This window comes from Eulemur rufifrons, chromosome 20 (genome assembly GCF_041146395.1).
Source record: "Eulemur rufifrons isolate Redbay chromosome 20, OSU_ERuf_1, whole genome shotgun sequence".
In the NCBI taxonomy this organism is placed as follows: Eukaryota; Metazoa; Chordata; class Mammalia; order Primates; family Lemuridae; genus Eulemur; species Eulemur rufifrons.
This window is the reverse complement of record NC_091002.1, coordinates 4,701,207-4,726,307: the sequence shown is the minus strand read 5'-3', so window position 1 is coordinate 4,726,307 and position 25,101 is coordinate 4,701,207. Positions and strand designations below refer to the sequence as shown.

The window sequence follows — 25,101 nt, the reverse complement described above, 5'->3', positions numbered from 1 at the left end:
CTCCTGTTTGAGCAAAGGTGTGGCCCTCTGGGAACACTAGGCCAGGGACCAAAAACTAGGGCTGTGGGACAAATAAAGTTTTATTGGAACGTGGCCACGCCCATTTGTTTGCACATTGTCTACAGCTGCTTTCCAGATACAAGGGCAGAGCTGAACAGTTGTGACAGAGACTACATGGCATGCCAAGCCTAAAATAGTCCCTGTCTGGCCTTTCAGAGGAAATGCCGTGGACTCCTGCTCTAGACTGTGAGATCCAGAGAGGACCTCAGAGGGATCATTTTTCCCCTTTCCAATAGCCACCCCCTGCCCTGCACACCTGGCCTCTTAACCCCGGGGGGGACACAACTCACAGCTGTTGTTCGGAGCCACGTCAGGTCTTGCCCGAGCGGCTTTTACCAACTTCAGTGGATATTTGAAATTCCTCGTAAGACCAAGCCCCAAGTTACAGATGTAAAAGCTGAGGCTTCGCAGAGTTAAATCAGGTCTCCGAGCTTGCACAGCTGCCCCTGACAGTCCAAACCAGGTGGTGCTGGCGCCCATCCCGGCTCCTCCAGGCCCAGCAGGCTGGTGGCAGAGCAGGAGTCCAGCCTGGAGGGCAGTAGGGGCTGCCGTGGCCTCCCGGAGGGCCGCGTCCCTTTGCAGCGGAGGTCGTGTGTTAGCGACAGCAGCCACCATGCTTGCTGTTCCCAAAGCGGCTCCCCAGCACGGGGTCTTCATTATCACAGGGGATTAGGTAACACAGCCCCTCGTACTTGAATCTTCCCCCTTGAGTTCATGTTTTATGTGATTATCACAGCAGGGACCTGTTAGACCCAATTATTAGAGCTGATCTTGAAATTGTGAAATGAACCTCCCACACTTGGGGTTAAGTCTTGGGTTGTGGTTGTTCCTTTTTAAATGTTTATATTTTTTTGATAGACTTTATTTCTTAGAGCAGTTTCTGGTTTACAGAAAGTGCAGAGAAGTTCCCGTACACGCTCCCTCCCCACCCAGGTTCCCCGTTATCATTGTCTTGCCCTCGTGTGGTTCGTTTGTTACAACTGATGAACCAATATTGATATGTTATCATCTGAAGTCTGCAGTTTACATTGGGATTCCCTCCTGGTGTTGGACATTCTCTGCTTTGGACAAATGCACAATGACATGTGTCCACCGTTATATCATAATATCGTACAGAGCAGTGTCACTGCCCTAAAGCCCGTGTGCCCCACCTGTTCATCCCTCCCTCCCTCAGCCCCCTGGTGACCACTAATCTCTTCACTGCCTACACGGTTTGCCTTTTCCAGAATGTTGTAGAGTTGGAATCATGCGGTATGCAGCCTTTTCAGGCATATTTCAACCAGCAATGTACATTTAAGTTTCCTCCCTGTATTTCTGTGGCTTGATAGCTTATTTCTTTTCATCAGTGAATAATATTCTGTTGTCTGGATGTGCCCCAGTTTGTTCATCTATTCACCCTCTGAAGGACATCTTGAAAGTTCTGTTTTTATTTTTATTTATTTATTTTCCATCTCCTCCTCCACTGAAGTTCTCCTTTTAATGTAAAATCCACACACGCAGGCTTGGGGCCAGGTTCTGGGGGACCGAGGTGAATTTCACCTGGCCCCTCCTTCCAAGGCCTTTCTGGTCTGGGACGATTGACAGACATGTGGCCAGGGCTGTCCACCCACTCAGACCTTGTGCGAAGGTGCATGCCACACACAGCCAGCAAAGTGGGGGAGGGGAGCCTGTCGGCCTGTGGGGAATCCCAGAGGACTTCTCAGAGGCAGTGGCACAGGAGGTGACTCTTAAAGGAAGGCATAGAGAAGCTGGGAGGGCCTTCCACGTGGAGGGAACAGCATGTGCGAAAGCCCAGAGGCACCAAAGAGCATTTGTCTGTGAACCATGAGTAGGCTTGGGGGCAGGCACAGCAAGGTGGGGTTCTGGGAACTGGAGCTGTCCAGAGGGGGACATTTGAGACTTATACTCACTGAAGGATGTGTGTTTAGGTGCACAACAGTGGCGTGTCTTGTTACTGAATCAAAGTGAATGTCACTGACAAACAGTCGTGTTAACATTTAGTTTGCCATTCTGGAAAGGACGCGGTGGGTTAAGTCACATTGGTCCAGGCAACTGTTGGTATTGCTCATTGTTCTGGCCAACACTGTGCTTTGTGAGAACCACAGAGGACCACCCTTTAGCCGTGTGGTGCCACCTCCCTCCTGGAATCTGACTCCATCTGGGGCGTGGTCTCACGAGTCTCTTGGGGACGTCCCATCCCTCTCTCCCAAAATGCACGTTCCCTCTGCACTCCAGAAGGCGGCTCTCTGAAAGGACAGCCCCTGGTCTGCTCCCTGGCGTGCACCAGGCCAACTCGGTGATAAGCAGCCCAGGGGGGCACTGGCCAGGCTGGGCTTTGCTGTTGGGAGCCGGCAGCTCCAACTCTGATGTACTGGAATAAGTTATTTGGAAGGACCAAAGCCATTTTAAAAATAAAAGTGCTGGGCCCCCTGAATCACACACCGTGCACGGGGCTGAGTGCGTGTTGGGAAGGCCCCCAGGCAGTGCCGGTGCAGCTGTGTCGGCAGCCTCGGGCCTGGCTTGCCTGTGCTCACCTCCCTTGACCTCGGTGTCCTCACCTATGAGATGGGCCGTCACAGCTGCCTCGCAGGGGTGTCGTGGGGGAGAGTCGACACGTGCATGGCCCTGAGGACAGGGCCCAATGTGCAGCGAGGGCTCAAGAAATGCCAGTTATTAAAAAGAAGGAAACGGTTTCCGTTCCATGAGCTTTCCCCAGCTGCCTGCTGCACATGGAGCCGGGGCTGGCGCCAGGGACAGAGGGGAGTCAGTGCCCATCCCTGGCCCTGAGCAGCTGGGAGGGAGGGCGGAGCCCAGCCAGCCCCAGAGGGGCACGTTGTGCCTCAGCGGCTTTGTTCAGGACTAATCTATTATTTGGGGAATGATTGTTCCATCAGCAATTGTGCACTCCCAGCCACCGGCTCCCTCCGACCTTCACGGCCAGCCAGCTCGGCTTCAGGGCGGAAGGAGTTTCTGTCTCTGGAGCACAGTCTGCCGGGGGCTGGGTGGGCTGGCATGAGCCACTAACCAGCTCCCCACCCCTGCCTGGTCCTCTACCACGCCGAGCCCCTGCTCTCCCGCAGGCCCCTGGGCAGTGCTGACAATCGGGGACTGCTGCGCCCCGTGCAGGGAAGCTGGCGCAGCAGCACAGGACAGCCTGGCTGGGACGGCCCTCCCCGTGCTGCCGCCAGCTCGCAGGGCGCCTCTCCCAGCCGCGGTCTGCTCACCTGCAGCACCTGCTCTGCTGCTGCCATGCGGAGGGAAGGCACCCTCTGGGGAGCACCCGTCAGGTGTGTCGTTGCCTACAGTTCAGGGATGAAGGCGCCCAAGAGGAGGCAAGCAGGTTTGCCATGGCCACCCTGGCCTCTCCTTGCATGCCGCTGTCCTCGAAATTTGGCAGCCATAGCAGGTGCCAATAATGATCCCTGTTGGCGGGGCAAAAAGGCCCAAGCTTCGAATGTACAACGTCCACGCACCTGTGGTCCCAAGGGAGCCGGAGGGGAAACCTGCAGAGGTGGCACGTACGCCTGGACGTCCTCACAGTGCAGTGTCTGCCTGCCATCACCAGAGGGCAGCACCACTGCCACCAACCCACAGCAGGCGGGCTGGGCCTGCGGAGGCAGCTCCAGGAGGGCGGGGTAGGATCCTGCAAGCACATGGCTGCTCTTGCAGTAGCTTTGCCCTCAGAACCAAATATGTTTCCAGAAGCCTGGAAACGGTTGATGTCAGGCCATGTGTTCCCGAAAATAACGATGGCTATTGTTTCCTGAGCACTTATTGTTTGTTGGGCTGGTTGCTAGGCAAACAGTTTTGTCCATAGTCCTGGTGTCCTTGGGGCCAGCTGGTGTGCACTGAGGACAGATGGGCAGATGGACAGACAGACAAACGGGGGGTCGGGAGTTTTGGGGACTCACTGAGGTCACAGCCTGTGGGAGGTGAGGGGCGGTCGGATCCCACAGTCCGTGCTGCCCCCGGGACTCTGACCCTGACGTTTCCCAAGTGCTGGATTTGAGCCGGACTCCAGCAGTCTGACTGCAGAGACAAGCGCATCGTTCCTGCATTGCCGGTAGACGGGAGACCGCATCCCCCACCCCTGCGCTCTCTGACTGAGCCTCAGCCGTGGCCTGAGTCACTAGCGCGTCGGCCTCGGGAGCCCCGTGGCCCCGTGCCAAGTGCAGTGGGCACAGGCCCCGTCTGAGGTTTCGAACCGCAACTCCAATGCCTGCTCTGCAGCAGGAGCCTCGACGTCACGCCCAGGAAAGCCTCACTTTTGGCCCCTCCGTCACCTTCATTGAATATGGACAAGGTGGCTTTTGTAGTGATTCAGTGGGTGAAAGGGGCGTGGGACGGGCCTGCCACGGACACTTAGCCCAGAGGGAGAAACGTCACCGTGGCCTCCAGGGCTGCGGAGGAAGCCCAGAGGGCCCCTTGCTGGACTTTGCACCATCCCGTTTGCTGTTTAGTGTCCTGGGCTCCTCCTGAAACTGGGGGCAGGCATTAGCACCTGGGCCCAGCCGGATTATCTTTCATGCCGTTCACCTCCTTTCCTGCACCTGCTTCTCCAGGCTGACCCCTCACCCTCATCCCCAGACAGGTGCACCCAGCACCCGCGGGCTGAATCCCTGTCCTCGGAAGGCCTGCGTCACCAGGATGACCCAGGTCCCTTCTCTGTGCTGCTTCCTGTTCAAACCCCCATCTGTGAGCAGGGACCCAGCAGAGGATGGGTGGCCAGATCGGTGGCTGCCAGGCCATTTGGAGCTGATGGTTACAGAGTCCTCGTTTGGCTCCCTGGGTCTTCGGGAGAGAGTGGTCTGCTTTCCTGTGAGTCCGACGTGCGGCAGGCTGGCTTCCTGGCTGTGTGCCGCAGACAGGAGTCGGTTTCCTGGGCAGGTAGCTGCAGGTGTGGGCCAGTTCTGTCTTCCCGTATGGTCTGGCCACTGTCTGTGTATTCAGTCTCTCATACGATCACATGGATGAACTCCATCGTCAGCAGAAAGCACCCGCGCGGGGCCCGGGCCGCGAGAAAGCCCGTGTTGGGCATCTGCTGTCATGGTTCTTGCTGTCATTGGTGACTCTTGCCCCCAAACAAGGGGTGACCGGCAGAATGTAGGCCGGAGGAGAGGACTTGGAGCCCCAGGCCCTGCACCTGTGTCAGCGGCCTGTCTGAAATATTGACGGCTGCATTCGTGCACAACTGCTGATGGGAACAATCTTTCCAAGTAGCACCTTGGCCCTGAACAAAGCTGCATTAGCTTCCTTGCCTGCCGTAACAACTGACCCCAAACTTAGTGGATTGAAACAACACAAACGTGTGGTCTTTCAGTTCTCTGAGCTAAAATCAAGCTGTTGGCAGGGCCGGCTCCTTCTGGAGGGAGGGAATGTCCTGTGCTCGCCTCTTCCCGCTTCTGGAGGTGCCTGCGTGCCTGGGCTTGCCGCCCCTTCCTCCTTCCTCAAAGCCAGCAGCATGGTGTCTCTGACTTTCTGCCACAGTCACGGCTCCCTCTGACCACGGCTGGGAACTGTCCTCTGACTTCAAGGACCCTGTGATTACACTGGGCCCAGCTAGGTAACCCAGAAGTCCTGAACCTAATCACATACGCAGAGTCCCTTTTGCCGTGTCTGGAAACGTGTGCACAGGTCCCAGAGATTAGGACGTGGACATCTCTGGGGGCTGTTACTGTGCAGACCTCAGCCACTGGCCACAGAACCTCCTGCCCACCCACCCCTCTGCGCTTTCCCTGGGCTCTGGGGGTCGTCTGTCCTTCTAGGCTGTTACTCTTGCCAGGCAGCACTTCCTGGGCATTAGGTGCCCCCACACCTGGCCCAAGGCTCCCTCGTGGGCACTGCTTGCCTGCGTGTGTGCCTCACGCTGGGCCGTCCACCTGCATGGCAGGCCTCCCTGCCCAGCCTCCCCTCCATCCAGCCAGCTCCTCCTCATGCTGCCAGGCTAGAGGGGCTCCCTGGAGCTTCCCCTAATGCCAGCTGGGCTACCAGGTTGTCATCATTGCCCACCTGGCTGTCCCCACTGCCTGGCTGGGAGTCCCGGGTCGGACCTGAGGCTTCTGTGCCGTGGGGCCTGGCATGCTGTGCGCTGCCTCTGTAGGCGCTCTAGGGGATGGGGGAGAGGCGTGCATGGCCTTGCCCCGTCCCTGGGAGCCCCACGGTCAGGCTCAGTGACCATTGTCCTGACTTGTCCATCTGCCCAGCTCCTCCTTGAACGTCTTACACCATGGCCAGCTTTAAGGGGACAGATCAATGTCCCTGGACCCAGAGGGAATTTGAAACAAACTCCCAAGAGAACCATGGCTGTTGTACCTGCAGAGAGAGGACACTGGTCGCTCCCCTGCTGCCGAAGGGCTGTGAGCTCACAAGGGGGATGCTTTGCCTCTGAGGCCCTGGAGGATCGAGGCAGCAGGGTTGGGTCATCCTTCAGGAGGGGCAGTTGTGTCCTTACCACTGCATCTGTGCATGCTCATGGAGGCAGGGCCACCCACTGGATAGGGCTGCCACAGACGGAAGCCCACACTGGGGTTGACCAGATGGCCTTAGGCCCAGGCCCCTCACCTGTCCCATTATCTGACTCCTGCTGGTCCCTGGGGAAGAGGGGACACCTGTCCATCCAGTGCCCTGTGGGGCTTGTGCTGTGTGCTATGGGGCTTGCTGGGAGGGCCGAGCCCTGCGACCCCACACCCTTGGGCCTGGTGCACGCCACGCTTTAACCCAATTTCCTTTTCCAACAGTGTCGCAGCCCCAGGCTGCTCACAGCTCCCTGGAGAAGCCGCCCAGCACGGCCATCCTGTGCAACACGTGTGGGAATGTGTGCAAGGGGGAGGTGCTGCGGGTGCAGAGCAAGTACTTCCACATCAAGTGCTTCGTCTGCAAAGGTGAGTGGCGCTCGGTCCCTCGCCCCGCTGCAGCAGCCGCAGGGACAGTCCTGCTGTCATGGCCTCCGAACCAGGCCTCCCAGTGGCAGATCTAGGCCCCCCAGAGTGTCCCTGTGAGTCCAGAATTCACATCCAACAGTGTGATTTTCAACACAGTATGTGTCACTGTGAGTGTGATGGAGGAACCTGCTGGAGTGGGGAGGGTCAGAGGATGAGAGTCCAGAAGCCCAGGGCTGTCCTCGTACAGGAATTCCCATCCTGTGGCCAGAGCACAGTGTCCACCTGGGCACTGTAGCCAAGAAGGCAAATGCTCATTGTCGGCCACACGAACTCAAAAGTGTGGGGTACCCAGGACCTTCACTGGGCCACAAACACCCAGGCACCTCTACCCAGAGGGGCACAGAGAACATTACTCTTCATTCCAAATGAAAATCGCTTTAATTTCTCTCTGATTGTAAAAAATAGTGTAAATAACATACTAAATTCAAATGATACCAAAAAGATGAGAAAAAAGTAAAACACAAAAATCACGTGAGAGCCCTCTGTCCCGGTGGCCCACGTGCAAGCTCCTTCCAGCCTCTTCCTGTGCCAGGGACGGTGCATGTTCCATTGTGCACGAATGGGACTAAATGTATCTGCATTTAATTTTCTGAAAATAGATGAAAATAGCATTTTTCTAATGCAAATCAAACCAATGTGATGTATCTAAACCCAAAGCGTCTGCAGTTGTGAAGGAATCATATTAATGATGCTGCAGATACCTCTCTGTGCCGTGCAGTATGGTCTCAACCCGCTCTCCTGTGGGTTTGATACCTGCCCTCCTAGGCTGTTTGGAGATTCATGCTACCTCAGTGCAATGAGGGTTTACCTTTTTATGGGCAAACAAAATTAGGAAATGTGCCACAAATAGATTGTAGAGTGACTCAGTTTTCATCTGACATTGCACGGCCCCTACTCTGTGACTGGGAGCTGCCTTCGTTCACTCCACAAAGGGTCCCAGGAGGCCCCACTGTGCGCCAGGCCTGGCCAAGGCTGCTGACTGCCATGGGGACTGAGACGCACACTTCGGCTGTGACGGCTCGCAGGCTGGTGAGGGAGATGGGTGTGTTAGGTGAGGTGTGCAACACAATTTGAAAAGTTGACTTTTTATAGTAAAAACCATGTGCCGGGGGAGGGGGATGCCCACAGGGGAAGATTTAGAGGCTTCCAGAGAGATCTTCATAAAGGAGGTGGTGTTTTGGCTGTGACTTGCAGAATGTAGAAAGCCACCTGTCAGAAGCCAGGCTGTTCCTGGCAGGAGAGAATCCTCCCAGTGCCAGCAGCCCCGTAGGACACGTGACTTTGTTCCAGAGAGGGGAAGGCTGAGGCCTGGAGGTGCTGGGAGCTTGTCCGGGGTTTGGATCTGTGCCTGCCTGTGGCCCTGAACTGGGCTCTTCCCTGCAGGTTCCCAAGGAGGAAGGGGCAGAGGGGCCAGGGCAGTGGGTGAGCCCCCGTCTCTGTCTTTGCTGGTCTCGCCCACTCGTCCACATCCTGCCCCAGGCCCCGTGTCAGGACTGTGTGTGTGGAGGGTCCTGTGGTTTGAAAAGGGAACTTCTGTTGCAGAAAGGGGAGCACCCCAGAAATGACCCTGGTGCCGCTGGGCTCTGGAGGAGGTCCGAGCCCACAGGCAGGTGCGGGGCCAGCAGGGCAGGTGACTCACTGAAGACGGTGAGCTGTCCTGTTTCCTGCAGGGGCGGAAGTGCCCTGGGTCCCTCTGGCTGAGGTGGGCCCAGCCCCACCCCTCAGACACTGCAGCTCTGCCCATGGGCATGTCATCAGATGCCCCAGAGTCACCTGGATCCAGGGGTCCCCTGCACATCCACAGCCTGGCTGGGCCCCTGGTGACTTCTTCCCATAGTGCCCCATCTTCCCAGGCACCCCAGGCTGAGTGCTCATGATGGGGACCCAGGATACCCCCAGGATGGCGGTTTTGGGGCTGCTTTGGAAGAACGATGACATGAACAACATGCACCTTGGCACACGCTGGGATTTGTTTTCTGGGAGCAGGTGGAGCAGGCACGAGCTGAGGGTATGAACTTGGTGGCCTTCAGCACCTGGTGTCACCTGCCTTACCATGGTACTGGGTCCCCTGCCACAGGCTCCAGAGTGAAGGGAGTGCTCAGTGACAGGGAGGGCTTCCCTAAGGAGAATGGTGGCCGCTGTCCTGGTCACTGTCCCTGCCAGTGCTCGGGCATTTCCCTCCCTGCAGCCTAAAGCATTTCTTCCTTTTCATGGGGGCTTCCCAGGGCATTGCGGGATTTGTCTGGTTTAATTTTCTCAACTCTCCATAAAGATACATTTGCTGTGTTTCTGAAAAGCAAAACCCATTAGAATGCTCTTTTTTAAAGCCTATTTTAAAAGACAGTGGGGAAGTGAGTACTTTATTTAAAAGGATTTTCTGTAAGCAGAGACCTTAGGCATGCAATGAAATGCATCAGACTCTCAGAATGGAGTCCGTCACCTGGTATGACCCAGTGGGTTGGTTGGTGGTGGGAACTGGCCAGGTCCCCTCCCCATGGTGTCCTCTTGGGCAGGTCACTTCAGTCTCCTCCAGTAGATGTGGGGATAACCGTAACACCTTCCTAACCAGCCACACTCTGACCTGGGGCCTGGGAGTCATGCTCCATCGGCTGCCCGGGGCAACTAGTGACCACACACTCAAGTGGTGGCAGGAGTCTGTGGGCACCCAGGCCCAGTCCCAACACTTAGCACCACCCCACCCACAGTGGGTTATAGGAACTCACTCTGGGCTGGGTGTGGTGGCTCACACCTATAATCCTAGCACTCTGGGAGGCCAAGGCAGGAGGATCGCTTGAGGTCAAGAGTTGGAGACCAGCCTGAGCAAGAGGGAGACCCCGTCTCTACTAAAAATAGAAAGAATTAGCCAGGCATGGTGGCACATGCCTGTAGTCCCAGCTACTTGGGAGGCTGAGGCAGTTGGGTCGCTTGAGCCCAGAAATTTGAGGTTGCTGTGAGCTAAGCTGATGCCACAGCACTTTAGCTCAGGCGACAGAGCAAGACTCTGTCTGAAAAAAACAAAAAAAAAAAAAAAAAAAGGAAAAGAAAAAAATTGAAAAAAAAGAAAAGAAATAGAATCTCACTCTGTGCCAGGCGCCATGCTGGGCCTGCAGATGCAGCAGGGCCCCCGCCCCGACGGGTGGCCTCCGCGCTTCTCCTGCTGAAGAGCTGCATGGAGCAGCTAGTTTCCTGCAAGCTTTAAAAGAAGCTGCATTTGTTTAGGCATGAGAACCACACAGTCTTGGGTTAATCTTTTATTCAGACTGTCATGGAAATGCAGCTTATAAATCACTGAGGTGCTTTTGGGGGAATTTAATAAAAGACTCAGCTCATAGTGTTTTAAACAATGTGGATATTTATCACCTTAATGTGGAGTCTCAGTTAGCCCCCACCCCACCCCAGGGTTGGCTAATTTATCAGCTCAGCAGGGTCATCAAAGACTTGTTCTTACTCCTCTTCCCCTGATTGTTCCCTCTCCCACATCTCATCTTCTGCACATCAGCAGTGCCTCCCCTCGTGGGCTCGTGACGGCTGCTGTGGCTCCAACACCACATCCTCACAGGGTGGCATCTAGCCTGGGAAGGGGAAGGGGGAGATGTGCACAGGGAAAGGGTCCTTTCCTCCCGTGATCTTCCCTCTGAAGTCCCCCCCAGCCTTCCCATGTGACTCATTGGCCAGAAATGGGTCACACATCCACCCTCACAGGCAAGGTGGAACGGGGGATTGTGACGGACAATCTCGTCCATCCTCAGTTGGGCACATTACCAGCTGAACCAAGGCAGGTTCTATTAGCAGAGAAGACAATTGTTCCACAGTCTGATTCTGATTCAGGCAGTCCCACTGTGTTGAGTTCTTGCTACCCAGGCACTTATTTGATGTGTCTCAGTTTACCTGGGCAAATCCATGAAAGAAATGACATATTAATAATTATCCTCTTGTACCTGGCTTGGGCCTTGATGCCAGAAGGTTTGGATTCAAATCACTCCTCTGCCACCCACAGCTCAGGTAGATCTTAGGCACATTTCTTAACCCAGTTTTTCCAACTGTACGATTCCATCAACAACTATTTACTGAGCACCTACTATGTGCCAGGCACTGTTCTAGGTGCTTGGGATATATCCAAGAGCAAAACAGACATCCTGTCCTTATGGAGAACAGTTGTGGTGCAGGGAGACAGACAGAAAACACTATTCAGAATAAACAAGCAAGATAAGGCCTGGTCAGGAGTGCCCGGGGAGTTACTATTTTAAACTGGGTGGTCAGGGTGGGCCTCAAGGAGGAGGTGACCTTTGAGTGAAGTGCAGAAGGAGGTGAGAGAGTTGGTTGTTCACCCATGTTGGGGAAAAGTGTTCTAGCCAGATGGAACAGCCAGTGTGGAGCTCCTGCAGCAGGTGCGGGAACAGCAGGAGTCCCTTGTGGCTGGAGCAGAACTGCTGAGGGAGTGGGCAGGTAGAGACTGTGCCTCCTGGTGAGGACTTTGGCTTTGACACCCAGCAAGGAAGCCACCGGAGCACCTGCTCCGTTGTAGGTCTCCATGGGTGGCTTGGGGCTGCGCCGGGTGCAGGGAGGCCAGTGTGGGGGTTGGGAGAAGCATTTGGAGGCAGTTTCAGGAGCTCAGGCCAGAGATGATGGTGGCTTGGACAAGGGGGTGAGGAAGCGTTTGATTCTGGATGTATTTTGAAATCCAGCTGGCCCTGTCTTCATACTGCAAGATGGGAATAAATGCATAATATAAATATATTGAACATATAGCACATAGTAGGTCCTTAAAAATGAAAATTGTTACCATTTTTACAAACAGCTTGAAATTTGCCTGGAAAAATGAAGCTGGTTCTCTTGACCCTTCATGGGTGGCTGAGCTCTGTGCTTTTGGAATATGTTGTCTATAAAAACTGATCTGTTGCCTCCCTACTTGCAGTGCCCTGGAAATACTGCAGCGAGGAAAAGATGAGGCCAAGACCAAGAGTGACCTCGGGAAAGCAGGCGTTTTCTGGTCTGATTAGCAGCGGAACTGAGCAAGTCCATGATTTTAGCACGAGCCAAGAAGGCAGGCAGGGAGGGAGGGGTGCATGTCCAGGGAGGACAGCGTGAGTGGCCTGTAACTTGGTAACACGGGTAGAGCTGTCAGTGGGGACATGTCCATCTGGGACTATAGATAGCTGCTTGCTCTAGGCAACAGGGAATGAGAGGGGATATTGCAACATGCCCGCGTGCCTGCCTTCCTGGACGTTCCGGGGCGTTTACGATACACAGCACCAAAGGAAGCCCCGACAGGTGTGCCTCGGCCCTTGGCCCAGGGCACTCCTCGTTCTGCACAGCGTGGCCCAACAGGATCTCATGGCAGAGTTGTGAAAGTCACAGCAGGAAGGGATCTCAGGTGACATCTGCCCTGTTATTTACAGGAGGGGAGTCCAAGGCAGAGGCTGGGCCAAGCTGGGGGCTGCAGCGACTGGCCAGCCCTGGAGCCCCTCTCTCGGAATAAAGGCCCCTGGAGTTCTCTGTTTCCCTTGTGCGTTAATGCTGCTTGATGTCCCATCCATGAAGGAGAAAAGTGTAGAGGAGAGAGTGGAAAACCTTCCCACGGTGGTTACTGTTAGGGTTTTGGTATACGTTCTTAAATCGTTTCTGTTGTATGAGTCTTTTAAAATTCGAAGTGTGCGGTATACCTAATTTTGTATCCAATTTATTTACTTCAAACTACTGTGTAAGCACTTTCCCCATCATATAGATTCTTCAACATCCATGTCAATATCTTCCCGAATCCCTTCAAATGCATCGCCATGTAAGCTTAGTAATCATTCCTCCTTTGTTGGACATTTAAGTCATTTCCAGCCGGACACAGGGCTAATCGGCTTTTTATATCCCATCTCATTTATTTCTTACAACAACCATGCAAGATCTGTATTGCAACTCTATTTCACAGGTGAGGACTCTGAGGTTCAGAGAGTTTAATTAACTTGCCCAGGGTCGCACAGCTGGGAAGAAGTGTGAGTGAGGATTCAGACCCAGGCTGCCTGACTCTAAGGCCCAGGCATTTATCCACTGCGTTATACTACAGGGATGCTGCAGGGAACACATTGTGACCAAATTTCTGGGAGTATTCATGGTCACTTCCTTGGGATAGATCACAGGAGAGGGACATGAGGTCAAAGGGCAGAAGCAGTTTAAACGTTCCTTAGCGTCGGTGCCAAAGGATATTCCAGAAAGTGGTATGAATTTTTCCCACTGTTCCCCGCCCTCTCCTGTTTCTTGTAAATGACCCCAGTGTGTGCCCAAAACACAGTGCTCAGTCACCCACCCTGCTCTGCCTCGCTCCAGTGTGTTTGCTAATTTGATCGATTGCAAAATGTAATATAGTAACAGTGTCTTGTCTTGACATGGGTTTCTAAAATTCCTAGGGCATTTGGACTTTTTCTTTTTAGCAGGCAGAGGTCTGGGTTTTGTCTGCCTTGCAGTGACCTTGGCCTTCTCGGGGCAGCTGGCATCTGACCAGGCGTCTCCCGGCTAAGGGAGTGCCCGGCTGGGACGCTGGCTTTGCTCCTGCTCCCAGGGCTCTGTGAGGTAGACTGCGCCGTTTCAATGGGGCGCCAGAGCCACTGCCACATTTTTCTCCTTCAAGGAACAGCCGAGCTCATCACATCTTTACAAAGAATAGAAAAGTAGCCAAATGCCAGAGCCGTGAGTGCTGTGACCGTCCCCCCCCCCAGGTGCCATCTTGGTACAGGTGGCGTTTACATAAAAATACTGTAACTCTCCCAAGTAAGGTCCCAAATAGTCTGTTCTTCCCGAGTCGGGATGCATTTGTTTGGTCTAAGACATGGTGCAAGATTAAACAAAGGGTTTTCCTGCTCAGACCAGGTGTTGAGGAGGAATTCAGAGCCCGCCATGACCGCGGCAGCTGCAGGCCTGGCTGGTGGCCGGCACGACTGAGGCTCGCATTGCGCCAGCTCACAGGGTGCTCGTCTGGGCCACTGGTACACCTTCGAAGTAGGTCCTGTTGTCTAGACAGGGAGCTGGGATTCGAATCCAGGCAGCTCCAGGGCCCGGCTCTCAGCTGCTTGGCCTCATGTCTCGCCTGGTCAGGAAAGCCGACCTCTCCTTGGAGAAACAGAGGTGACTAAGTCCCGGGAATGAAGGCTGAGCAGCCGCTGTGTGGCTGTAACTGGCTGCAAGAGCTTGGTCACAGGATTTGTACATGGACGTCAGTGGCCTTGCTTTGTCACTGGCATTCCACTGGCTCCCCTCAAAACGATGATGGAATGGTTAAATTGAACGGTCCCCATATTTACATTATGCAGAACTATAGCCTTGGCAAACTTCAGGTGTCACCTTTAACATTTACAAGGGCTACCTGGGTTTTCGGAACTCTGGCTCAGGGGCTGTGAGCTGCTCCACCCCATCAGGACCCCGGGCTGACCAGGCCAGTGGGGTTGAGGCTGCAGGGGCTTCCTCTGTCCCTCCAGCTGGGAGGGGCTGCGGCCAGCCAGGGCAGGCCATAGGCTGCTGTCTCTGAAACCGTGCATAGCTCCCACGTGCCCCGGCACTAGAGGGGGAGCATGTGGGGGAACGTGCTTGTGACCTGGGACACCTGTTCAGGCCTTCTGAGCTGGCAGTAGCTGGCAGGCTGTCCCAAGGCTGGGTGCTCCGATCCCCACCTGGCCGAGTTCCCTTGGCCTCTCCTCAGGGCTCCACGGCATCAGCTTCCTGGAGCAGGTGTGTGCTGGGAGACAGGGACAAGAATGATTGACATTCAGGTATGCGCAGGCTCTCGCAGTCCTGTGGGGCATCTGGACTTGTCCACATCGTGGCTGAGGGCTGCGAGGACGTGGGGGGCTGTGAGAAGATTGGGGGGCGTTGGGGAAGCCCCGAGGTAGACTGGGTGGACCGACCACAGGGACCTCGCCTGTCCTCCCATGGGCTCGCGAGCGTAGTTGGCACTCGGGTTTTAACCTCCCTCCCGTTCTGTTACATCCAGTGCTGGCAACAGCCCACCTGGAGCCGGGGGGGGCTCATGGGGCATCCTTGGTGGGGTGGAGGAGCTTGAGGAGTGCCAAGCGAGGTCAGGGGACTGGCCCCTCCTGGTAGTCTGGTTCTCATCCTGGGGTCAGTACCCCTTTCCAGAAGCTTCCTCAAAGAAAGTTCACTCCATTCCAGGCCCAGGGGCCGGAGCTGAAGTCTACCATGGAGCCTGGCCCCCCAAAGGTTGAGCGAGGCCCCTGGAGTTTGTGGCGAGGCCTGTGTCAGGAGGGGTGTGTGTGTGTCGGGGAGTTCTCTCTGGGGCTGGGGGGACGTGGGATGGTCACCTCTGCTGCTAACGCCGCCTCACCCATCCTCTCCTTTCCCCCAGCATGCGGCTGCGACCTGGCGGAGGGCGGCTTCTTCGTGCGGCAGGGCGAGTACATCTGCACGCTGGATTACCAGAGGCTCTATGGCACCCGCTGCTTCAGCTGCGACCAGTTCATTGAGGGCGAGGTGGTGTCCGCGCTGGGCAAGACCTACCACCCTGACTGCTTCGTGTGTGCGGTCTGCCGGTGAGTGGCTCCCGCCCGCCTCCTGGAGCCCCCAGTCCCCCCATCCTCCCTCCCCTCCTCTCGCCCCCGCTGCATCCTGTCCTGGCACTATGGCTGCATCCCAGGGAGCGCCCTGAGCCCAGGGCTGTCTGATGCTCCCTGGTCCCCGGTGCCCGGCACAGAGCGAGGGCGCAGTGCGTGACCGCTGCAAGGGGCCGGGTCTCCTGGGCTGAGCGGGAGGCTAGCAGGTGCCTTCCCACGTGCCTGGTTCCTCCCTCCCCCTCCACAAACCCCCACTTGTTCCTCCCAAGGGAAATGTTCCGTTTCTAGAAAACAAAGAATAAAAAAATAAAAACAGGGTTTATTTTCTGCTCTGTTCTCCCTGTCTCACCACACCCAGTTTGCAGGGGACTCTTTCAATGTTGTTTCCAAAGCAGTTCTCTGTAGCTACAGCATGCGCCCGAGACAGAAATGGAGCCTTTGTCAGAGGATGCTGAGGAGAGGAGGTGGCACCGACAAGGAACATTTCTGGCAGAAGAGTCACTGTCACTGCAGCGTGACTTGGGTCAGAGCTCTCCCAGGGATTATATGAATGTTTGATCTTTGTGTACACAGCTTAGAGATGAGGGCTGACGTGCTCACAGTTGGTCTGAAAGAGCATCTCTGCACAAGCCACTATTTTAAAAATAATAGCAGACAGCTCTGGTTGTGTTGAAGTAACTGGAGCTGGACTTGTCCACCCACCACAAACAACTAGAAAACTGGACAAACTATATGAAACAACTGTTTCCAGATGTCAGAGCAGAGGCAGCTCAGACCAAGAGAAGGAAAAAGCAAAGTGAGACCCATGATCAGCAGCTTTCTGCCTGGAGGCAGTGTCTTGAAGGCCAGCGCAAGGACGGGAGCCAAGGCAGAGCGTGGCACCCTCCTGAGGCAGGAGGCGCTGGCTGGAGGGCAGAGGCCACAGGAAGGGGTGAGGCGAGAGTCCAGAGAGAGAGCGGCGCAGAGCAAGAGCTCCAGAGATCTGCATGGCTGCCTCTGAGCGTCTGACTGAACACGAAGCCACGCAGACATAGAGGACGTGTCACAAGGTGAGGCAAAGAATGACAGGGTTGCTGTAAAATAAACAGTTCCTGGGTTTCGGAAACATCTGAATTCTGACCAGAGTGGAGATTCCTTGCTGGACACCTGGGGCATGGAGGAGGGACACCAAAAGGGCCAGCCTTGCTGATAGGACTGGAGTAGCCTGGAGCAGAGGCTGCAATGAACATGTTCTCGCGAAGCACAGAACAAGCCTCAAGAAGCCCATGCTGCCCTGAACATACACCATTGCCTGCCCGAGCAAAGCCCAACGCCTTTCACAGGAAGATAAAAAAGCCCAGCACTCAAAAGTGTAAAATTTACAATATACAGCATCCAATCAAAAACCAGTAGTCATAAAAAGATGCTGGAAAAATGTGAAACAAAGCCAGAAGATCAGTCGATAGCAGTAAACCCAGATTTTATAGCCATGATGAAATTAGCAGACGATGACTTTAAAATAGCTATTATGAATATCTTTACGTATTTAAAGGAAACATGAACATAAGTAGGAGAGTTATGGAAGATATAAAAAGAAACCAGTGGAGCTTCCAGAAATGAAAAATACAGTTCCTGAAATGGAAAATTCCCTAGAAGGAATCACAGGAGGTTGGGTATTGCAGAAGCAAAGATCAGACACAGCAATAGAAACCATTTAAACATAAGCAAAGAGAGAACAAAAAGACTTGAAAACATGAAAAGTGACTTGGTGATCTGTAGATATAGATCTGTCTGTCTAGTGGGGAGACCAAAAACTATTGGAAGAGATACTGGCTGAAAATTTCCAAACTTGATGAAAACTGTTAACCCGTGGATCCAACAATCTCAATGAACCCCAAGCAGAATAAACACAACAAAAACCTACCAACTCCGTTGTGTTGGTCCATTTTGCATTATAGTCCATATAAAGGAAATACCTGAGGCTGGTAATTTATTTTGAAAAAGAGGTATTTTGGCTTACGGTTCTGCAGACTGTACAAGTGTAGCAGCAGCATCTGCTTCTGTGAGGGCTTCAGGAAGCTTCCAGTGAAGGTGGAAGGTGAAGGGAGAGCAGGTGTCACATGGTGAGAGCGGGAGCAAGAGAGGGAGGAGGCAGTGCCAGGCTCCTTTAAACAACCAGCTCTCGTGTGAACTAATAAAGTGAGAACTCACCCATTATGGGGGGGCACCTTTCAAGAGTCATCTGCCCCCATGACCCCAAACACCCCGCACCAAGCCCCACCTCCCACCAAGCCCCACCTCCAACTCTGGGGACCAGATTTTGACATGAGGTTTGGAGGGGCCAAACGTCCAAACCATATCATCCATCAAAATCAAATTGCTGCAGACCAGTGATAACAAAGTCTTAAAAGCAGCAAGAGAAAAAAATATCTACAGAAGAACAAAAGAATGACTACAGACTCCTCATCAGAAACTATGCATGCCAGCAAACAATAGAACAACATCCCTAAAGTGCTGAAAGAAAAATATCTATCAAACCGTTCAATACCAAGGAAAAAAAACTTTCAAAAATGAAGACAAGACATTAAAGGATATGGGATTTCTTTTGTGGGTGACAAATATGTTCTAAAATTGATTCTGGTGATGGTTGCACAGCTCTGAATACACAAAAACCCACTGAATTGTACATTATATCATATATGAATAAAATAAATGTCAATAAAGCTGTTACCAAAAAAATGAAGAAAATATAAAGACTGTTTTAGATACACAAAAGCTAAGAGAATTTGTCACCAGCAGATCTGCACAATAAAGTTACAGGTAGTTTTGTAGGCTGCAGGAAATATGAAATGAACAAATGCGAAAGTCAACCATCAGCTGGTAGAGAACAGTTAGACTCGTACGTCTGATGTAGGACTGGTATACAAAATACACAAAGAACTTTCACAACTTGATAATAAGAAGAACAAAAAAAGGGATAAAAATGGGCAAAAGAGTTTAACAGAGACTTCACAAGAGAATAGATATGAATGACCAACAAATACATTAAACAGGGCTTTACGTCATTAGTCATCAAGGGACGAAATCAAAGCCACAGTGAAATGCTGTCATCTGTCCTCTAGAGTGGCTAAACCAGAAAGATGGATAATGATAAGTGTTGGTGAGGACACAAAGCAAAATCAATTTTCATACATTGTTAATGCAAAATGGTGCAGCTCCTATAGAAACTAGTTTGGCAGTTTCTTTAAAGTTAAATATACACTTAGCATATGATCAGAAATCTCACTCTTGTGTATTTACCCAAGAGAAATGAAAGCATATGTCTACAAAAAGATTTGTCGGCAAATGTTCTTAGCAGCTTTATATGTAACAGCCCCAAACTGGAAATGACCCAAACGCCCTTGAGCCTCCGAGCGGAACACCTGCTGTGGTTTAGCCTCGCACACTCGGCCATAAAGAGGAACAAACTGTCGTATGTGCAACAACACGGGCGAACCGCAGACACGTTGTGCTGCACAAAACGCCAAAGACTACCTGCAACATGATTCGCTGACGTGCAGTTCCAGAAGGGACAAATCTGTCCATGGTGACAAAGCTGACCACGGTGCCTGGGGCCGGAGGTGGGGGTGGGGGGTGATTGTAGATAGTCACAGGGGACTTTTTGTGGTGGACAAAATGTTCTATATTTTGATTGTGGTGGTGGTTACGTGGGTGTGTAAATTTTCAAGACGCACCTCAATAAAGTGGAATAAATAAAATAATAGCTACCTTACTCAGCCCCCCACCCCGAGTGCAGGCAGTATGCTCAAGCGTGCCGTGCCGTGTGTCCAGTGGATGAGGAATGCATGAATGAATGACACCCCTGCGATGCAGGTGTTGTTGGGCCCATTTTATGGGTGAGAGACAGGAGTTCAGAGAGGTTGCGTAACGTGCTCTGGGTTACCCGCCAGAGATTCGCCCAGAGCACATCCAGGGATGGGGGCTCCCACTCTGTCCCAAGGTCCACCATCACCGGGAGGCTGCAAGACTCCGAGAGGGAGAGGCAAACCACAGCACTAGCGCAGAGGGCCAGGCACGAGGCCTCAGGGCTGCAGAGGCCCCAGGACAGCTGGCGGGTGAGAGGACTGCAGGACCATCCAACAAGCCTGGGGCCCTGGGCTCAGCTCAGCCTGTATTTCTCCTGGGTCTTCAAGAGCAGGGACTGGCCGAATGGGAGCCCAAGAACACACCTGCTGCGTGAACAAGGGCCCTGAATGCCGGCCGCACACAGTGGGGGGCTATAGCTGGGCTTTATCAGAGGCGGCTCGGCCCATGGGGAGGCGGGGCCGTAGCCCCTCGGGAGAGAGCAGGCTGAGCTCAGCCTCCTGGGGGAGCGGCAGCCCTTCACTTGTGCGTTCATTCATTCACGCACCCATTCGACAGTGAATCCACTATCTCTTGAGTGCCTGGGGTCTGGAAGCCCAAGAAGGTGTTGAAGCAGGGAGCTCAAAGGGGCACATCCGGGTCCTTCTGCAGGCTTCTGCCCACCGAGGCACCAGGTCCTCTGGCCAGGCCGAGCTGGCGACGGGAGTGGCCCAGCAGCTGCCAGCAGCTCAGTGGCAGCAGGTGTCCAGGACAGATGTGTCTCAGGGTGTGCCTGGGCCCCTGTCTGCAGGAGGCCTGGCCTCGGCTTGCCACACAGCAGCAACCTGAGCTGTCTCTCAGTCTCAAAGAGGAAGTCCTCAGCTGCGGGGTGGGGTCGCTGCTGCCCCACACCCAGCATCCCTCCAGGCACTCGCTTTGGATGCAGAATTTAAGAGAGCACCAAAAACTCAGTAATCAAGGTAAATGATATTTTAATGCAGTAGTTTTAAAAATTGAAATAAATGCAAAATAATCCATTTTGAACAATATACCAGAATTTTAAATAAAGACAGGATCTGATTGTACAGCCCCTTGACATCTTCAAGGACGCTGCCCTCTTAGAGGTCCACTTAGGCAAATCGTGGAACTTTGGAGCCAGACAGGGCTTGGCTTGACTCTGGTTCTGACATGTGTCAGCTGTGTGTCCTTGGAAGAGTTAACTATCCTCTCTGAACTTCAGTTTCTCACCTATAGAGAGAAAATGAAGCACATACCAACTTGGACAAATGTCCTAAAGTCATTAAAGGAGGCACACACATAAGGTATCTACTGTAGCACCTGGCACCTGGCACACAGTGGACAGTCAACAGTGGTTACAGCCATGGGGATTGAACTGGCGTGAACAAAGACCCTGTGTGGGCAGACGGCACGGTGGGCTGGGGGAGGCCAGTGGTCCAGGCAGCCAGGCTGATTGCCACGTGCCAAGCTCCGGGCTGGCCCTCAGCAGGTCTTCCCACAGTCTCGAGCACTGTGATCCTGCCCATTTGTACAGATGAGGAAACTGAGGCTCAGAGGTCAGTGACTACCTGAGATCCCACTAGCAGGGACACAGCAGCGCCTGGTGGGGGAGGCCCTGTGTCCTGGGCCTGTGGCACCCATCTCTGTGAGGCCCTAGGGGGTGGCGGTGGTCTGGTGCTCTGGGCCGGAAGGTGGGCCTGGCTGGTGACGAGCTCTCTTGTTTCAGGCTGCCCTTCCCACCTGGGGACCGAGTGACCTTCAACGGGAAGGAATGCATGTGCCAGAAGTGCTCCCTGCCCGCGTCGGGGGGCAGCAGTGCGCACCTGTCCCAGGGCCTCCGGAGTAAGTGGGCACTGAGTGGTGTGGGGGCGGGTGCTGAGTGGCAGGGTGGGGTGGCCTCCGCAGGGCCTGGCGACGGGGGCCTGACAAACTGGGCCCCAAAGCAGAGGTGGTCACAGTGAGTGGCTGTGGATAAACATGAGGAAGGCAGCCAGGACCAGAAGTCTCTGGGCTCTCACGGCGCCACAACCTTGCACAGGCTGTGCCCCCAACCCATGTGCGGCTCCTGCTTTCCCATCCAATCCCACTCTTGCTTTGCCTAGCCGCAGCCCACCTCCTCCAAGAAGGCTTCCCGGTCTCCTTCTGGTCCCCTCCCTCTGGCACTCATGCTCAGCTCCCCTCAGTTAACTCCAGGCCACCTGGAAACCTGGGGGAGCGTAGAGTCAAGCACTGAGCTCCAGGCTCCTGTGGTCCGGGGCTCTCGGCTCACTGCTCCGCCACCCAGGAGCTAAGCTGGGTGTGTATGCAGTGGGGGCTCAATACATGCTTCTTGAACAAGGAAGCGGGAGGTCATTACTGTAAAAGAACAAAGGCCTGCTGGAGAGTCACAGGTTTGTGGGTGTGGGGCAGAGTGACAGCAAGGCGGGGGCAGCAAGGTGGCCTTTCCCAGCCTGGGGCTCATCGGGGCAAGAGATGAGATGCGTCACTGGGGGTGGAGGCCAGCACACCAGGACCTGGCTCCAGGCGCCTGCTGCAAAAGCTGCATTTCCAGAGCCCACCCTGAGTGCCGTGGTCACTGTGGTGTCCCCAGAGGCAGGGCCACATGTCCCAGGAGAGAGGAGGGATTTATACTGATTTCCAGAGCCAGCCCCTACCTGTGGTTCATTCCTCTCCGTGTCAAACACCTTCTTTCTCCCACCTTGTCTGCCATGTCCAAGTCTCTACAGAGGTGACTCCACTGCCAGCCTCCTGGGAGCTCAGTGTCAGCTCTGGGGACTGGGAATAGTTTTCCTCTGTGGGATGCAGTGAAGCCTTCATCCTTTGGGGAGGCAAACTCGCAGCAGCACCAGGTGGTGAGGTTGTTGCTTTGGGCCTTACTAGGAGAGTCCTCCATTCAAAAATTTCCAGCTGAAACCTGGATTGATAGAATTTTTGAGAATTTGCTTCACAAACAGTAGTACTATTATAATTCAATGTCAAATAGTAATCAAAAGCTCAGCAAAATTTAAAAAGGGGGAGATTAGTGGTGTACAGTTTGTCCAGAGCTTCCTGGCAGCCAAAGTAAAAAGGGAAACATGACAGACCACAGAATCATCATCCAAGATTTTTTTTTTTTTTTTTTTTTTTGAGATTTTAAAAAATATCCTTGGCAGAAATGCTTTGCCCTTTCCAAATGTAAATTTATTTTAAAATATCAAATTTGCATTTTCAAAGAACAAACGCTCCTCTGATCCCCAAAGGATCTAATAATTTAACCTGCCTCTTCTCCCAGCCCATGGATAGAATCCTGAGCTTAGACCATTTCTGTGCTTAGGAAACATTAACACCAATCACTAACCCTTGGCTCCTGTGCTAATGTCTACAGTTTCCTGCCCCTGCCTCCTTCTGTCCCTAGAGTGCCTGCCAGAAGGAGCTCTTTTTCTTCTACAGTGGCCGTCCAAGGAGGTGTTCTTTGTTCTGAAACTTGAGACACAGGTTGATTTCACTGGGTGGGTTGGCAGGGAGGGTACTCGGGTGAGAACAGGTGGAAAGGCTGGAAAACCGTGGAATGTGCTGGGGCACTCCCAGACCGTGCAAGTGGACAAAAGGACTGCAGTGTGGGCTGGAGAATGGGAGTGATGCTGGTAAGATGGAAACCGGATGGCGGCCTTCCCCCAAAGCCGCACCATGGAATATGTGTCCTGGAGGCAGTGAGGAGCCACAGAAGGTTACTGAGTGGGGGAGTGCCAAGCTCGGTCCTGAGGCTGGGAAGCAGCCTAGCAGTACGGTGCTCCTGGCCAGCTGGCCAGGGCCCGGGCGAGGGAGTACAACCCTTCTGCAGTCACAGACATGGCCGCCTGTGCCACTGCCCCTTCCTGGGGAAGTGGACAGTAGCTAGCTATTTTGGCAGGGCTCCGGCTAGGGTCCCTTGGCCCCGATCTTCCCTCAGCCATCCTGAGCCTGTGGCTTAGTGACAAGAAATGCTTCAGGCTAGGCCATGCGGTTCTCCTTCCCAGGAGGAGCATTCCCAGCACCCTGCATGCCTGAGCCCCCTCACTGCACCGTGGAGAGTCCCCTCTGTCCCTGAAGCTCTGCCCCACAAGGCCCCCTCTGCTCCCCTCCAGGTTCCTCCCAGCTCTCCAGCACTAAGCCCATTGCTGGTCAGGAGCTGGTCACCAGGCATTGGTCACATGGTGGCCCTTGGAGAGGCCAAGCCCTGTGCTGACGAGGGGGCGGCAGTGAGCACTCCCCACCATGTGCCAGGGCAAGACATGGCCTGCGATATGGGCATGGGGTCTCCAAGGGTTGTGGGTGGTGGTCTGGAGAGCACCCTAGAGGTTCAAGAGACAGGGCTTGGGCTGGGGACCTGCTCTGTCCCTGCGCAGAGGCCCCCGTGGCCAGTTCTCTGGCTTGGCCACCTTGCAGCTCTGTAGCTCCACTGGCTAGGTCCAAGTCCGGCTTGGCATGGAGGGTGTCACACCCGGAGCTGGGACCTGGGGAGGCCCCACTAGAGTCAGGAATGCAGGGGTAGGAAGAGACATGTGCAGACCTGGGGTCCCAGCCCAAGGACAGGGTGACAGCTTTACCACCTTGGCCGTGGCACTTGGAGCCCCTGTGTTTTCTGCTCGCATGAGGCTGCACGGGTGCTAACGAGAGCACTGACAGGACCCACAGCCCCCATAAGGCCCCTCCTGCGTAAGGGTGGAGGTGACCTGAGGAGCCCCCGTCCCTCCTCCCACCCTGGCCCACAGCGTGGGCCTGTGTCCCCAGTCTAGCCAGTACCTGCAGGCACCAGGGCTAACTTGGTCATGCCTCATCTTTCCCCGTGGCTGCTCATCGAGCTCTCTGTGCTCATCACGACTCCCAAATGAAATCTCCGGCCAAGTTTATGAATTTTCAGTCATTTTCAATTTTTGGAACTCTGTCGGATTCCTCATTTCCAAAACTCAATCTCAGATTTGATTGGGGATCTGAGCCTCTCCCCGACTCCCCTGGCCCCGGTCAGACCTGAGGTGCTGCAGGAGCCTGGTCCTTAACCCCATGACCATATCTTCTGGGAAAGGGAGCACTTTAGGGAAACAGGAAACTGGAAAGTTCTAGAAGGGTCATGCGGGGAAGAGAGCCAGGCCCAGGGTGCATGGGCGAAGGGACAGCTCACTTTGGGGCCCCCTCAGGCCCCCTCACACTGTGCTAGGGACATCCTGCTGCTGACAGCGTTCACGTTGGCCTGCCACATTCGTCACACGAGATTGTGTACTGCCATTTGCACCCAGGCAAAGCTGTGCTGAGCTCCAGATGTGTTAGAAAGTGGTGACTGCGGTTTCCATGACAACATCCCTTTTTGCACCTTGCTCTTGTCTCCACACTCCCTGCTCTCTAGTTGGCGGAAGAACAAGGTGGGCAGGTGTGAGGTCTCTATCCCTCCCTCCGAGCGAGGTCAGGCGTAGGGAGGGGAGGGAGCCCCCTAAATCTGGTAGGAGGCAGAGTGGCGGAGATGCCTGCGACAGCTTCCCAGAGGGATGACTGCAGTAGTGATAACTACAGCAGCACTGGGCTGACTGAGTGGCTGTCACTGCACATGTGTTCATTCGTTTATCAAACACGCCCTCACTTGGGGCCCTGCACCCACGCCAGCTCTCTAGGAGAGAGAGCTTCTGGTCACCATAAAGTGTGTCCCCATTTTACTGGAGCCCAGAGAGGTGAAGTGACTGGCCCACAGTCACACAGCAGGT

The 25,101-nt window shown here is 54.2% G+C and overlaps 1 protein-coding gene across 6 annotated transcripts in view; it reads left to right on the top strand.

Moving 5' to 3' along the window:
* The first annotated feature begins 6,795 nt into the window (after positions 1 to 6,795).
* Positions 6,796 to 25,101, top strand: part of ABLIM2 (actin binding LIM protein family member 2) — a 97,820-nt gene continuing 79,514 nt past the window's right edge. For all 6 annotated transcript variants that reach the window (XM_069496523.1, XM_069496525.1, XM_069496521.1 and 3 more), the window contains exons 1-3: positions 6,796 to 6,941; positions 15,346 to 15,529; positions 21,117 to 21,232. In XM_069496523.1, coding sequence (XP_069352624.1) covers positions 21,166 to 21,232 — 67 coding nt within the window. In that variant the 5' untranslated portion in view covers positions 6,796 to 6,941; positions 15,346 to 15,529; positions 21,117 to 21,165. The remainder of the gene's footprint in view (positions 6,942 to 15,345; positions 15,530 to 21,116; positions 21,233 to 25,101) is intronic.